At 40.3% G+C, this 16,875-nt stretch overlaps 1 protein-coding gene across 1 annotated transcript; it reads right to left on the bottom strand.

Moving 5' to 3' along the window:
* Positions 1 to 342: 342 nt before the first annotated feature.
* Positions 343 to 15,809, bottom strand: LOC118302039 (xaa-Pro dipeptidase). Its single transcript, XM_035627825.2, has 15 exons — positions 15,653 to 15,809; positions 13,521 to 13,704; positions 12,432 to 12,559; positions 11,937 to 12,000; positions 9,705 to 9,752; positions 9,226 to 9,287; positions 8,826 to 8,870; positions 7,922 to 7,997; positions 6,927 to 6,973; positions 6,699 to 6,767; positions 6,043 to 6,120; positions 3,702 to 3,850; positions 3,182 to 3,366; positions 1,872 to 2,063; positions 343 to 1,568 (listed from the first exon to the last, which is right to left on the bottom strand). The coding sequence occupies exons 1-15, from the start codon at positions 15,667 to 15,669 to the stop codon at positions 1,425 to 1,427; spliced, it is 1,488 nt and encodes a 495-aa protein (XP_035483718.2). The 5' UTR covers positions 15,670 to 15,809; the 3' UTR covers positions 343 to 1,424.
* Between the last annotated feature and the right edge of the window lie 1,066 nt (positions 15,810 to 16,875).

Genomic DNA, 16,875 nt, shown 5'->3' with positions numbered 1-16,875 from the left:
ATATATATATATATATATATATATATATAGACCAAAAACTGACTGTTAGGGGCTCATTCATGGCCACAGTAAGTGCCATGTGTCTGACTTGATGGGCTTTTAGTATTTTTCACCAGCAGTTCACATTCACCATTAAGTCAGTCAAGGCAAGCCAGAGTTGAAAATGAATACAGCTCAATGTTTCCACTTGCTGTTGAAGAAGTCTGTGTAAGCTGACATCATAAAACTAATTATCACAGGTATAAGGTGTACAGTAGATGGTATTGTGTATAGTATGGCTTGGGTGAGGGGGGCAGTAGTCGTAATTTGTATGATTTTTATTAAAGCATCTGCTGCACACGGTTGCGTTTGAAAATGTTTTATTCAAAAAAGTATTTTTGTGAATCAATGTTTACAAAGAATAAGAATTTCTTAAAAAAAGAGGCAGAGCAATTAACAAAGGAGGAACTGTTGTCTTTGCAAGCAATGCATGGCACTACCACAGGTGAGGATATGTTGTATGTTTTGGTTAAAAACCCAGCTATGAGTAGCATCACCACTACCATCTGACATCAGACACTTTGCCAAAGAGCAGCAGTTCCAGCCATCCCTTTACAGAGGTTAGTCTGATAATAATCAATACTTTAGTAAGGCCTTGAAGGATGTTATTAAAAACTGAAATGGCCCATAATAGGAAAGAGGTTCCCGCTGCTGCCTGAAAGTGACTGTTGCTAACCATTTTCAAATGATTATAAAGATACTGTTTATGCTCGTTAGTCATTTATGGATTTTACTTCTACATGTAAGCTTTTGCTATTGCATCTTAATGTTTTGAGTTCAGCATCAAACTTCATTCCTTAATTCACTGTGCCGTCTCTCTAGCAGTGGAAATCAACGCCAATGTTAACTCTTGTTTAAGTTCTGTTTCTATGACTTTGCTTTTTCCGAAGTTAGCATGCTAACCAGCTGTCTAAAATACAACAATGGCTGAAGATCTTTGCAAGCAACGATCACCACAACCTTCTCCTGGCAATATACCACATTCGGCTGCAGAATCAACTTAGGTAGGTGCAAAAAGCTTTTCTGTTCAGGTTTTTGCAAGTGGATTTCTATGGCTACAGTGACTCACTATGACCTCTTGATGTACAAAGTGGAATTATAAGTTCGAACAGGCCAGGGCTACCTGGTTAGCACGCTAACTTTAGAAGATATCAACACAAAAGATAAACATCTTTGACATAATGTCAAAACTGTTTGTATTTCTTCACATTCTGTTGATAATTATAATCATTTTTTTTATGTTTTAAGCCAAAGCATGAGCTATAACACCTGTAATAATCTTGATTGTTATAAAAAGTGAAATATGAGAATAACGTCTGTTTTCTTGAAGATTATTCTTTGTACGGCTTTAAGATTTTATGAGAGATGCCATTTTGCCATGTCACTCAGAGTCTTTCACTGCTGACGACGGGGCTGAAGGTTTTGGCAGAGTCGGCCATGAACGCCTCGATCTCCTCCACGGTGCGAGGGACGCAGGTCAGCAGCTCGATGCCATCCGCTGTCACTGCTATGTCATCTTCAATGCGGACCTGCACACAGAAGCGACACAGTTGTCACTTAAACATGCTAGAATTAGAGCAGGGGGTGTTCAAAGGGAATCTCAGTCGAAATGTAAAAAAAATGTCAAATGCAAAAACCTAGAAAACTAAAAACAAGTCGTACAGAGAAAATGAGCTGGATTAGTCACTGAAAAACGTCCAGCTTCTCTTTAGGATTCAAATTCTCTAATCTGCCCATGTCTGAAATCCATATTCCAAGACTTTCCCTAGAGTCTGCAGTGTGCAATGTTACACCTAGAAACACAACCCAATAAAACGTGGTGGCAGACTGACCCCTCCGAAGCCGCGGAATCGAGCCAGCACTTGGTTGTTGATGAAGCAGCTCTGGGAGGAGTTGGCCAGGGCCTGGTCCAGCAGGTGGTTGATGAAGTAGATGCCGGGCTCCACGGTGAGGACCATCCTCTCCCGCACCAGGCGGCCCATCCGAAGACTTTTCAGTCCAGGCTCATCAATACGCTCCACCCCCTGAACAGCAGAAGAATTTATAACACCCGAGCTACGAAGTTAAACGAAATGTCTCGCTAGTATGGTATACAAACAGTATTGAGCTGGTATTTTTATTTTCATTTTCAATAAAGCTAGTGTAGAATACCTGGAGTCAAATTGAGGATCACAGACAGAGCTTCAGGAAACCTGACTTTATGAATCCATGAGCTTTTAGCTTAGACTTTAGGCTTATTGCTTAAAACCTTTCAACAGAGATGGAAAAACAAGATGAAAATACTGCTTCATACTGTGATTAGAGATAAATGACATCAGTCCAACTGAAACTATCCAACAGTATTGTTTGTCATGTATGTACAGAAGCTGACAGTCAAATCCATCCCGCTTGTGGAATGCTCTAATCAATTAAACTCCACGCTCCTGCTTTGTGACACCCCTCGAATCCATTCCGCTTGATTTGCTCATTGAGTCCATATAAATTAAACTCCATACCAGGTTTTCCCCCACTCCCGCCGGCTGCACCGAGACACGGGCCGCTCTCCCACTGAGGCAGCAGCACACTACACAGACACACCGTAAGGCATGTATGCTGCTCAGGTGGGTCTGGCTGTGCCCACGTACTGTCACTTAAGAAGCTTAGCATGTTGATGAAAGTCCATAATTTGTTCGCCTGTTGCTTTTAAAGGCATCATGTAAATACTAGATGCTGTTGTGTTAATTTGGGGTAAACCATGCCAGGTATGTGGTAATTGTTTTGGGCTATAAAAGCAATTTGTTACGTAACGAGGGCGAGTCGAACTCACGACCTCCGTCATGAGAGACAGCTGCGTTTTACCAAAAGAGCTAAAGTCCAGAGCCTGAGGCGGGGAGTGACCTTTACACACACACTGCACAGCGTTCGACTGGCCGGCCTCTGTTAAACTTGCCCATGACCTTGACAGTTCAGACAATGATTCCCCTCTCTCCTGCCCTCATCCTGAACTTATTCCTGCAGCTTGGCCTCTTTCTGTTCCTCTCTTCCGCACCAAAGACTTTCTATTATTGATAACTTATCAATATTGCAGGAACGGGAGCGTGTCCTCTTCTTCTTGTGTCTACTGGACGGTTGTGGGGCACTCTCATTTATCTTCTGTTCTCACCTCAGGGTAACCTCCAACGTCGTGCACATCGATGCCCAGCAGGTGGCCCAGGCCATGGGGCATGAAGACAGAGCCGAGGTGCACCTTCATCATGTCCTCCACACTGCCATTCAGGATGCCAATCTTCACCAGCTCCTCCAGGTGAACCTTGTCAGCCATGCGATGCATGTCAGTCCACTTCACACCTTCAACACAAAATGTGTGCTTAAGCACGCTTTTTTTTTTCATATTGACATTTTTAGCACAAAAGCTACTCAATATATCTAAATAGACCCAAGCAACTGTAGCCAAAAGTAAAAAAAAACTGCTTAAGGATAACTCAATTCAAATGCCGTCACTGTGATCATAACTCTAACTTGTACTTTGCAACAACAAAACGACAACAAACTTAAATTCACCAAATCGATCTGCAGTGAACCCTGTACTGATCATACTTAACTGTATGAGGGTAGAATATTAACTGAAACTTTTCCTTACTTTACTTTTTTGTCGGTCAGTAATATGTTAAACTGAAAATAACCTGGTTCGATGGCAGCCATGACAGTCCGGGAGGACTTGAGCACGCCCTCGTAGACGGCCCTCTGGTCTGGAGTGAACTTGCCGTTGGCGGGGAAGGAGCAGGTGATGTCTGACGAGTAGCAGTAGTACTCTCCACCCATGTCAAACAGACTGTAGAGGACAAATTATCAGAGCGGATTCAATCAAATGTATTTTCAAAGTGCTTTGGGTTTGTGTCTAACATGTTTTGGGGGTTCTCTCCGGGTTCTCCGGCTTCCTCCCACAGTCCAAAGACATGCAGAATGGGGTTAGGTTCATTGGAGACTCTAAATTGACCGTAGGTGTGAATGTGAGAGTGAATTGTTGTCCGTCTGTATGTGGCCCTGTGATAGGCTGGCGACCTGTCCAGGGTGTACCCCGCCTCTCGCCCAATGTTAGCTGGGATTGGCTCCAGCGACCCCCCGCGACCCTTAAATGGATAAAGCGGTAGACGATGAATGAATGAATGAAATGTTTTGGGGGTTGTTTATAGTACAACAGGGTACATATATAGCAACAAACTGACGATCACAACTCAAGCAGAACCGTAACAATGCCATTAAGAGGAGGCTTTGCAACATCCTGGAATCCCCCGGTCTGGAGGGTGGGGGCCATGCAGGGCAAGAGTCCTCTGACTTTGCTCTTCACATTGCAGGCTCCCCTCCCTGATTTCTCCTGTTCCCACTGAAAGATTTGGTGTCTGGAATTTAGGCTGTTGTTCTTTCACCAGCCCCTCCTACCGGCCACCTGTCAGCCTTCAGGGCACTTCTCCGGGACCTCCTGATCATCCTCTGGAGACCCCAGCACCTGCCCCAAATGTCCCCTAATATTAACGGTGGTCAGCAGTAGAGTAAAGCCCCCCTGTACATTCACAGTTCCTGGTGCTTCCTGTCAAAGTCAGCGTCTGTTCCCAGAGAGCTCAAGGCAACAGTCGCCCGCTATATTCGAATCACCTTGGGGCAAGGGGACATGGAGAATGTTTTTCCTGTATTTTTTCTGCTCGAGCCATCAACCTACTCCAGCGTCTCCCCATAATTAAGTCAACCTGCCTCACTGACCGTGCCCTCCAGTGTGCCACATAAACAGCAGCAGCTAATAACAATATTCTTCTGCTCACCTCATCTCTGTCCTCGATCGGCGGCTCTCCCCCATGACCTTGCAGATGAGGTCGGAAAAGCTACAGCAGCCATTTTGGCCCTTTCATCATATGGACGACTGTGCATCATATGTCGCAGCTGCCAGAGCAGAAGAGAAAATGCCATCTGGATGGCAACATCAGCCCCAGAGGGGGCTCTTAGGCCAATCCCGTGGAGCGATTACACACATCCAGGAAGCGGACAGGACGAGAAGGCACACTTCCTGGAGCTTTGCAGCATTGCGGACTCGGCGCTTCCAGGAACCCCTGAAAGGACAGGAGAGACTTCCGCCCCAGGCTGAGATGCCCATCAGCCCCTCGGCTGTTGCTGCGGCAACAACTGCAGTGAACAACAGTTCTTAAAGCCAGAAGAGCCGGTCATCTTTCACTAAAGAGCAGCTTCCTTCCAGCCAGGTTGCCTTTTTACTCCATTGAGCATGTTTCAACTGTCACTGTTGGACCCACACACGTTGACTCCACCGCTCTAACTCATTCGTTACCAGCCGCCAAATCGAATCCCTCTGGACACTTTCTCTCATCATCTGTGGCCCAAGAACATTTTCTATGCCTTACCTCCCATGCCCCTGACACCCAGTCTCTTATCACCTATCCAGGAGGAACAGGAACGTCTTTCCGTGATCCTGGTTGCCCCAGAGCGTACAAGCACATCCTGGTTCCACACAGCCAGCTGTTGTCTGGCAAACCTTGGGAGCTCCCTTTGGAAAGACACGCGCTGTCATAGGTCAATTAAATATTTCCACATGATAGGTCAGCGCTTGTGTGCTTGGCCCTCTGACTGGAAGCGTGTATTACCCCCCTTGGAGTAATACACAGTTGTATCCAGTGGAAGTTGAAATGGTCTGCCTTCCAGCACTGAAGGAGAGTGGGGATTGACTTCATCCAGCTTTGCCCTTATCCCAATAGCAACAGCTCTTAAAGCCTACTGGCTGCTATGGACCGTTACACCAGATTTTAGGAGTACAGGTGTAGCCCTCTAAGCTGCGTGCCAACCTGGCCCTCATGACGTTGAGTTAAAAAAGCAGGCTTTTTGGGAGCAGATATCAGGTTACACAGGCATTACATACCCCCGAGGACTCTACATCAATACTCATGAATCTGGGGTTATGGTATGTGACAAAAAATTTAATAACTGCTGAAAGTTAAAAAAAACCAACTGAAATATACCCACCACATGTCTCCATCACTAATCAACTTATCATTGGGAGCTCCAGCATGGCCGTAGTGGAGGACAGAGGAATTATGGCCCCTGGGGTTGAACACAAATAGATTGAATTAATAAGGTACACATATAACCACATATGCATAAGATGTTCACCGCAAGGTGGTCATTGCGATGAATGTGAAATTGTTTAACAGTAGCTTTCTATATATCAATTAAATAGTTCTTTGTTTTCAAGCTCTCAAATTGCACAGGGAAATATTTTGCATACTTGACCACTAATCCCAATGAGGTGCTCATTATACGTGGCCTTTAATGCAAAAGGTCATAGCATTATTAGCAACGTCTCAATCCAGTAGTGATGCTGCTCCCTGGCAGTAACTCCACAACAGAGAGAAAAGTAATGAGCTGTTTAGCAAACATTATTTGTTTTGGTCGGCCGCGTTACACAGAGCCACTTCCTCTGCATGCTAAACTTGGTGTTCAAATCGTTGAGGTTAGATGTGAATGGCAACTCCTAACCTTAAATCCATATTTTATTCTATTGGTGACAACATTCTCCTTTCAATGGGTGTGTAAATAATCAATTAATCAAGACATTAAGAGAGTAATTATGGTTAAGTCAGACATTAATTTGGTAAAAAAATCAATGGAACAAAGCATACGTTCCACAGATACAGGTGTACGAAGTGTGGCGCATCCCTCCTTTAGTGTAGCAGTAGTGCTGGAACAGGCTGGAAGACAAAGAAGATAGAAAAAGGAAACTAAGCTTACTTACTCCACTGTACCTATAAGAACAATTAGACTTTTATTTGGACTTTTCTGTTTGTTTCGAGCAGAATTGCTACCAAACATGAGTTGATACACAACCATTGACAAAATGTGCCACTTACCTCTCCATTTCATATTCTTTCTGTCCGGGTTTCACGTGCTTCATGATCTACAGTGAAAACAGGTGGTTACCAAACTACCTGTAATTCACCAAGTCCACCATATGCACAAAGCACCAAGCCCTTAGTTGTTTCTTTGTGCATCTGGTGATACAGTGGCTTAAAAAGCTTGACCCTCTGTGCAAGTTACATGGGATGTAGTTTCAATAATTACTTGCTGGTTAATTATAATATTATAGTATAGTAGGTGTATTTGCATAAATACATTCTAAGTAGGTGACATTTTTATCTGCTTAGCAACTGTTATTATTTAATGAGTTTTTTTCTAGAATGCATTTTTTTCTTTCCTTGTTTGTTTGATGCTTTTACACTTACCATGTCCTCTTTTAATATAACACTATGATTGTGGATTAATCCCTCAAACATAGTGTGCATCATTCATACAATGGGGGCGAAAAGCGTCTTAAAGTCAGTGAGAGAGCCCACAAGCACTTGCTGATTAAAGAGAACACGTTGTATTATTACTGGACACCTATAGGGAATGTCATATCTGAGAATTTACTAAAATGGGTAGCTTGGAGACACAAGGGTAAAAACATCCCTCTGAAAACTAAGTCTGATGAACACACTTATAACAATGTGGGAAAAACGATATTGATTGCTCACGGTGAGTGATTTCAGGGGACAGATAACAGTGAGGTTAACTGCTGCTGAAGGTCATTCCTGGTAATAAAGTTAAATCCTGTTCAAAAGAAAAAGAATGCTTAAATGTTACAGCTTATTTGTCAAAGGCTATCTGTGTTAACCGCTGCCCTCCAAGCTATGGACGGAGTTAGAATCTGTAGCATTTAAACAGTTTACAGCCTTAAAGGATCCTGAGGCTGGGTTTTTAATTTCAAGCTCTGGATTCTAGATTTCTTTATATTCCTTTTTTTTCATTGTTTGAAAATTTAAAATATACCAATGTGAGCACCCTGTATAACAGAGAAGGACCTCACCATTTTGTGGGCTTCACTGGAAACTCTGTTGGTGTAGCGCAGGACCTCCAGCTCCATATCAGTCTTAATCAGACGGCTGCAGACAGAAACGAGAACTCAGAATTCTGATAAATCCCATATTAAGCTAAAGAAACGCAGTATGTTTAATGTGATGGCTGAAGATATTTTTGAAATTCCTCCCTTTAAATACACATTGTGATTACAGTAGTTGTTAGATGTTCAGCAGACTGCTCTTTGTTGCGATTCCGGTTGGCCACATGATCAACTGTCACAATACTAATAATCACTCGTATGAAGTTGCTTATAATTGCTTAAAAACATGTAAATATTCATAAATAGAATCTATAAGTGAATTAAAGACCATTTCAATTGTATAGGTATGTGTATGTGCTTTCAACGTATTTCCAATGCTTTACCATTCGTCTTAAGTTATGATCGCATGATGTGACCTTGACCATTCACGTATTTGAAAAAAAAAAAAATTTAACCCCTCAAAATTGGTAACAAAGAGTAACACTAATAAGAAAAATAGCCCCTTAAAAAAAATGCCAAGCCAGCTGTGGACAGAAGCGGGCAAGGGGGTTCAATCAAGTCTCTCTCCTCAGGAGGTGTGACTGAAAAAAGATTCCTCCTCATTTCAGAAAATGTCAATTCATCTGGAGGGTGCAAACAGTAATGCCAAGGACAACCAGGCAAGCACGGAGTCCATTACAGCTGTGTAGATCGGCTTCTGGCTCTAAGTGGAGAAAAAAAACAACTCGAAGAAAAGCCCCCGTTTCTGATTGCAGACACACAATTACCTGACCGGGCAGCTGTGAGGGCCGAGGTCTGTGTATTAAAACTGAATCTGAGGGAAAAATGTGACTTGGTCAATGATATTATAAAACAAAACTTAATTACTTACCATTCCACAATGACTGGGTGTAAGAGAGTGTTGTTTACTTGGAACCTGATTAAAAAAGTAACAAGAAATAGCAGCATTATAAATATATAATGCGATTTGATCCAAATGGTTATATTTCCTTTGAGAATAACCATAGAGACTTTTCAAAGCAGTTAAGGTCAAAGTGCAGAGAAGATGGTGTAATACAAAAAGAACAAAGACTAATGTGAAGGACAACAGTACCATTAATTGACAACTCACAAACAAATGCAAGACTCTTTGCTTAATTAAATTGCAGTGCATTCAGAAATAGGTTAATGTGCAAGAACCATTTTTCATTAGTGTTGTATCCTTGGTTATAAAACCTCCTCCCAAAAAAAGTACACTGATGTTAATGCAAATTCATGCAAAATAAACATACCCACTAATTCCTTCAAAGGAGGCTTCACGGCAAGTGCTCCCACTATCTGTATTCTGTCCTCGCTGCGTGGAAAGAAAAACAAACAAATAGGACATCACCACTAATTTCATTCAAATGTAGATACAGTACACTAAGCTGGTTAATATTCAAGCTGATGATCTATTCTGTTTTTGTAACAAGTATGCATGAAATCTCATAGATTGTTAAGCTGAAACTGTCAATAGCAGATAAAAGGTGTCACTATTTATCAGTTTATACACAAACAAACTGATTCAGTGTTTTCATTTTTGATATATATTATAAGTAGGATGAATTGTGTTGAGGCACATCTGACTGAAAATTTTACAGGCCTCCATCCCTAAAGCTGACTGTAAAATACTCACACCACACTTGAATATTTGCCCTGGTGATCAGTCTTCTGTTATTCTGTAAATGTATATATAACCAGATGTAATCAGGTAGGAATGAATGTTGCATACCAGAGTTAAGAGCATGGCTGGTTTCAGGTTGGACAGGGCATCAACAATCTGAAGCAGAAAGGGAATGATTAGAAGACTGAGACACAAAATAGAGCATGGCCTCTCTCATACTGTGACACACTGAAAGACAAACCTCAAATGACATTTGTACTCCTCCGGCTTCGGTCTAAAAGTTTCCTGATTCCGTGTTAAAAGACACTGTGGTGTATTTTATCTATTAATTAAATTAATTCAAATTAAAAACATTCAAAGAAAAGAGGGAAAAATCATAGTCTTAAAATATATCCACCCATCTATCCATTATCTATACCGCTTTTTGGCGGGAGCCAATCCCAGCTGACATTGGGCGAGAGGTGGGGTTCACCCTAGATATGTCGCCAACGTATCGCAGGGCCAACATACAGTGACTAATAACTATTCACTCTCACATTCACACTTATGGTCAATTTAGAGTCACCAATCAACCTAAACCCCATCAGAAAGGCCCTGGTTGGTTCAAACCGCGATGCGAACCAAGAACCTTCTTGCTGTAGGAACCGTGGGAACTGCTATTCATCAACTGCTTCCATCACTTGTGGTATCCCTCAAGGTTCCGTTTTAGGTCCACTTTTATTTTCTCCTAAGATGTTCCTTCTTGGCTCTATCTTTCAGATATCTAATTTTTCTTATCACTGTTACGCAGATGATACTCAACTTTACCTACCAGTTACGCCCGATAACACTTCCTCAATTAAAAATATTTTTCAGTACTTAGTTGACATTAAATGCTGGATTTTAAGGAATTTAATACAACTCAATAATAATAAATACTAAAATGTTACTATTTTTCTACAAAGCTCTCAATCTAGTCAGTCTCACCCCTTATTATACAGTATGACTGATCTCCTGATCCTATAATCAGCCCCCAGGTCACTAAGGTCAATCCCTCTTCCTTGTCTCAAAACTAAGTGAACCGAGCTTACTTTGTTGCTGCCCCCAGGATCTTGAATAGTTTCCTATCCCGTGTTAGGTATTGTCCCACTATCTATAATTCTAAACCAAATATAAAATCCTACCTTTTTCATGTTGCTTTTGATTCAGCCTGATTCTGTCATGATCCTGTCCTTTAATTGGATTTTTCTCTTGGAGGGTTTTTCCTTTTTTTTCATCCATACTTGTATTGTTTTTCCTTCATCATGTTTGTAACGCATTTTGGCTTAGCTCCTGTTGTTTTTTTTATGTGCTATATAAAAATTATCTGACTTGACTTAAACATATTTTATACCTAAATAACATTCGTTGATGTCAAAATAAAACTTCATTTAAAGACATAGGAACTTTGTTTGCAGTATAATGAGGTTCCCTGAGATATTGCAAAACAAATCAATGTCAACAGTTAAACACATAATTTTCCCAAAAATAATGTCACTGATTCAAAAATATAGATAAGAAAGGAGCACTAAATCATGAAGGTAAACTCCTGCCTGATCATTTAAAAGTATTAAAAACAGAATCATTTACATTTTTCTCCACAATCTGCTGCATTCAATAATTTAAAAGGTAAACTGTTTGAATGATAAGCGGGGTCGTGCTGAGAAAAGTTGAAAATTGTTCTCTTTTGATTCATTATGCAGGCAGCATTGCAAACTGAATGCAATTGGTCTATCTTTGTGAATTTAAATGATGGTTACAGAAGCACAGGCGGTTATTATATGATTTAATGTTTTTTTGTATGACTATACCAGATTGTTGAAATAGATTGGTTGGACTGCATCTCAGCCTGTGACTAATTAGTAAATGTAACACCTCAGGCAGGTGGGGAAATGTAAAAATACCTGAAATCAGCAGGATGAGTCATCAAGGGTTCACAGTGTAAATATAGAAATCATCATGTGATTGTTTCAAATGCTAACGTCTGAGTGATTTCTTGGCCAGTGAAAGTTGTTGTATCATTGTCTGAATATATTATTTTAATTTCTTAACATGCACGCCTCCAAAATAGCTCTAGAGCTGCCAACACTCCAATATAGCGACGCTGGGAATCTGCTGTCAACACTGTCTATCAAATGCAAACTCGAACAGTCCTCATAGAGTATCTTAAAATGTGCATGTTCATTTGTATTTTAATCCCTTTGATTTACATGTTTAATTGAGGAGTTTTAAATAATGCATGTCCAGACAGATTCCCAAAGTGTATTCTGTGCCACTGATCTTTTTCTTGAAGGGTTCAAATACTGTAAGAGAAATACTTACATCACAGGTGTATTGCACCTCGTCAACAGCGTACTTCTCCTTGAAGTGCTCTTTCTTAAAGATCCTGTCAACAAAAACACACAAGAGGCAAAATAAAAGTTAAATAAGCACATTGAAGACAAAAACAGATGGATTGTGTTACAGTTTGGAGATACAAATGGCAGAATTGATGTATTCTGGAGAAAGACCAGAGGGAGAAATCAAAGCTAATGAGGAACTCGGAATATGGAAGTGCTCATCGAGTGAAAGAGTCTTTTTTTAGTACACATCAGATGACAAGAATGATTTGATGTTTATAGATCAGGGAAGAGAAAACATGTGACATGGTCACGAATCTGCAGGTTGTTTCCTGATTGTGTTCAAATACAAACACAATATAACCGTGCAGCACATGACTCTGTCAACCCTTTCTTTAACTTGGAGCTCACAGCTCTGGGCCAGATGCTGATGACTGTTGGCTATGTTCACAGCTCTTTGAGGATTAGTGTGACTCACTCTCCCATCCAAGTGGCATAACTTTCAGGCAGTTTGGGAACAAAAAGGATGGATTTCCCAGAGTCCACATCAATGGCTCCGTAACAGTCAGCCTCAGTTACTCCAAAAGCCCAGTGGAAGAAAGACTCCTACAGAAGAGAAGCAATCAGCAAAGACATTAGTGAAGGAAATGATAATAGTCAGCTAGAAGAAATAAGGGCGTCAGCATATTCTGGTCAGATTATTACGAGTGGAATAACTAAGATGTTGTCTCTCTAAATTGGACTTACTGAGCTCAGCAACACAACATTTGTTGTGTCTTTTGACATGTTATATGCAGTCACAGTCTCAAGCTTGGGAAAAAAATCTCGAAAAAGACCCTCTGCAAGGTGGCTGATACACTTTTGACAGAGTGAGGAAATTAGAGCTTTTCATGAACAACACCTGCAACTATATTATATCATTTTTTGATTCTAATTACATAGTTATCATCAAAAAGTTGCAATTCACTCTTTGTGTATATTCTATTACCACTACCCACCACAATGCAAACATGATAACAGAGAAACTCGACGGTCTGTATCAGTCCCACTGCCACCTGTTTAATTTGAATTGTTATGAAGAATAATTCAATTTGGAACGGACACCATTGTAAATGGAAATGTGTTTATATTACCATTTATTTTACTGATGCAGTATGTAATTTAGTTTTAGGAATCAACAAAAAGTCAAAACAAATTAGCTTTTGATTTATAGTGGAGGTAGCAGAACCAGACAGGGTATCATTAGACCTATTCATTACTTTTTATTTAAAAATAAAGCATAATAATTGATGTTTGATGATTCTTAGAAAAGTTTTGATGTGTCAGAAATAGGTGTGGTTTTAAATATTCATAGCTATTTATGTGGCCTAAAACACACACACACAAAGCCAATTTTACTTAACAATAATTCAGCACGTTTACATTTATCAGATAGGCAACCCCCCCCAACTAAAGTCAACCAACCTGTCTGAAAGGAGGTCAATAATTAAGATCAGTGTATGTGATGGAATAGTGCCATTATCTTTCCCCCACAATATTTCAATAATGTCAACTAAAGACAACCTACCTGTCTGAAAAGGAGGTCTGTGTCCGTGCAGTACCTCTGCTTCTGCTCTCCTCCCTGCAGCACCACCACCGACTTTGGCACCACTCCATCTTTAGCTTTGAGCCCTTTGCACAGTCTTTGACGGTTCTCTGCAAAAAGGGCAGCAGACACCCTCAGGGTGTCATTACCCAGCCAGAAGACAGGTCTGAAAGGACAGGGAGACACAGATCGGGTTTAGGGTCAAGATTAAGACCAGTCACATGATGCAACAAGGCTAATACAACATCATCTGATCTGACACACACTTTAACCACAATCATTCAATTAATTTGCAAAAGCCAAAAAACGTTACTACAGTAAAAAGTTCTAACCATAATCTGACTTTCTGATGTATCTTTCACCATATAATCATTTTATGCCATAGAAATGTATAATATCTGAGACAGAGAAACAGCCAACTAGACAGTTCAAAATGAGGGGACTGTAAGATTAAAGCTAACTGGTGAGATGACCACTGCTAACTTTAGTTGAACCTAAAATTAACATTTCTTGATTTATTTCTTTGCATTGATAATTTTGGCAATTCGCCCATTTCAAATCTCTCCGTTTGGTGTGGTAATCTTCAAATAAAATGTTCATGGGTTAAATCTAAATGACTTAAACTTAATATTGTGTTATATGGAAAGACAGAAACACAGAGTTAGACGTTAAAGTTGAATATCAGTTGGAAAGATTTACAATGTCAACTGGGCATCTCCGAGAGGCAATGCACAATGCACAGAAGACATTTGAACCGAGCAAATATATTCCTTTGTTCCTAAAATGTATTGCGATTTGTTTAAATTTTTATTTGATCTACTTGTGAATATAGATGCGTAGCTGTAAATACACTGTCTTACCCAGCTTGTGGCCATGGGTGTAAGTTACACTTTAATATCCCTTGGGATGAATTAAATTATCAATCTATCTATCTTTCATCCATCCACCTAACTACCAACCTATCTACCTACCTACTTACTGTACAGTATACAGTGACTTGGAGAGAAACGGCCAAACGCATTTCATTTTTGAATCTACAAAAAAAAAAAAGCATGATAGGAGGGTTTAAATCATGTCTCCACTGTAGTTGCTGCTGTGAAAATTACCATTGTATTTCTGGATCTATCTGGAGGAATCCTCAGGGTTTGGTCAGTAGATTGGAGCCTGAGCCTGAGGACGAGGGTGAACCCCAGCCCACTGGCCTTCAGACTGAGATCAACAGGCTTGTGAAATCTTGGTTTCTGGCTGTTCTTTTAGTGATAAGGTAATGAACATAAGATTTTTAATTCACTCTGGACTGTACAAAGGTTAATCCATAACCTCGTAGTATTCCATGGCTCATGTGTTACCAGATCACTATTGGCTGCGAGAGGCGGTGTCAGTGAGCCATCACTCTGTTGTTTTGTCCTGGATTATACAATGTAGTGCTTTGAGCTCCCAATTCTCCCCGAGCTGTATGAGGAAGTCTCTGGCAGATGTCCTGTTGCGTTTGCTGACTGCTGACACTTTTTTTAAATTTATTATCATTATCACATCAGATACTGGTGCGGTTTTATGACCACGAGGCGTCGGTCGGAGATGTGTGGTAATCACAGGGAAATAAAACATGTTCCGTTGAGATCACTTGATAATTATTTCATGACCGCAGCAAAGTCACTGCGTGTCAGACACACATTAAAAAAAACGGTCACAGCGTATAATGTATTTACTGTACATATTAGTGTCTTGGGGGGGAAAACAATCTTCTGTTATTCTTATACCAGTTAAAAACAATGGAAACTTCAAGTTAAATGTGTGAGCAGTTAAACGTTTCACAGAGAGCAGCTGTGAGAGGAATATGTCCAGTTTTAAGTTTAATAAAGTTACATTGCACTTCATCCCTGAGAGAGAAGTTGAAGATATCGTGCTGTCAGTCACACAGTCAAGTAACGGTTCATGTTACTGACGGACACTTTATTATTAGACGCGCTGACGAACTTAGAGAAGTAACATGTAAACACTGCGCTCGTCTGACAGAGAAAAGCTAAAAAGACCCTGTAACTTATCTTTTTTCAACATAAATACATATCTTTTTTTATTTCAGTCAAATCTCTGTAGCACAAGAGTCAACTCACTGTGGAGCTGCAGTCATGTTGGTTCCGGGTCCAGAGTGTCACGTGTGCACGGGACTCACGTGACTTTTGTTTTGCGCTGGCAGCGATCAGCTGACGTGGCGCTGTGCTGCGTTTCAGGTTTTAGGAAATCTTAGCTTCGGCCGTGGAGTTGCATGGTGAGCGGAGTGTGAGGCGAGGCATTTGTGGGGCTGTTTGTTTTTTTGTACACTGTCGTCTACAAAAAGCTGCTCTTAAACGCGCAAGAATAATAAGAGGCTACGGAGAAGTAAGGAGATCGAAACGATACAGGCCAACTGGGTTGTACTCATAGACTATAAATACAAGTTACATAAACTCAAAATAACTGTTGCAATCCCTCTCCCTTAAATGTCACATGTAAGGAGATCGAAACGATACAAGCCAAAAGGGTTGTACTCATAGACTATAAATAAAAGTTACATAAACTCAAAATAACTGTTGCAATCCCTCTCCCTTAAATGTCACATAATTAAGTACTGTAAGAGAGGGGACACTGGTGTAAGTTACATCCTTAAATCACTGCATCGTTTTCTAGAGAATAAATCAAGAAGCTGCATGTTTGTATAAACTATTTTAATCCTCACTCAGAAAAACGCATAGAATAAATTCATGATATTGTTTCATAAAGAATCGATCAGCAAAAATATGTTATTACAGAGACAAATTATCTTTAATGTTGTTTTTCTTCTTTCTGTCTTACTCTTTTTATATACAGTCTATCTTACAGTATTATGTAATATAGTATATCTATTGTTCAATTAAGCTTTAAAAAAACTTGTCTAACCAGTATTGCTACAATAAATTAAATTAAGTAAGGAGCGAGCAAGGCGATTCTCTGAATGATTGACCACAAAATACAAATAACAAGGAAAAATACAAGTAAACTAGTGTAGAGAATAATACATAATGAACATTGTTTCAGAATATATTTATTGCTATCTATGTGTGTGTGTGTGTGTGTGTGTGTGTGTGTGTGTGTGTGTGTGTGTGTGTGTGTGTGTGTGTGTGTGTGCAGGTGTGTACAAATATAATCATCTGCTTCATCCAGCTTTCAACCCTGTTTCTCACCCCATTTCACTTAAAGAGGAATAACAGTTAACAAAGTGTGACCTCGTAGAGTCACATTGAGATTCTGTTTTCGTTTTGTAATGAGGAAGTGAAATTATAAAATTACCCACTGACATGAATATAAATGAGCCCACACT

The sequence above is a fragment of the Scophthalmus maximus genome, chromosome 4 (assembly GCF_022379125.1).
Source record: "Scophthalmus maximus strain ysfricsl-2021 chromosome 4, ASM2237912v1, whole genome shotgun sequence".
NCBI lineage: Eukaryota > Metazoa > Chordata > Actinopteri > Pleuronectiformes > Scophthalmidae > Scophthalmus > Scophthalmus maximus.
Note: the sequence above shows the minus strand (reverse complement) of the source record. Positions and strands in the feature narration are given on the sequence as shown.

What these genes read in the sequence shown, in the direction of transcription:
- LOC118302039 (XM_035627825.2), bottom strand. An exon ending in CACCCAGTCATTGTGGAATG is followed by an intron (nt 7,998 to 8,825) that starts GTAAGTAATTAA and finishes TTCTGTCTGCAG; the next exon opens with CCGTCTGATTAAGACTGATA. An exon ending in AAAGAATATGAAATGGAGAG is followed by an intron (nt 6,768 to 6,926) that starts GTAAGTGGCACA and finishes TTTGTCTTCCAG; the next exon opens with CCTGTTCCAGCACTACTGCT.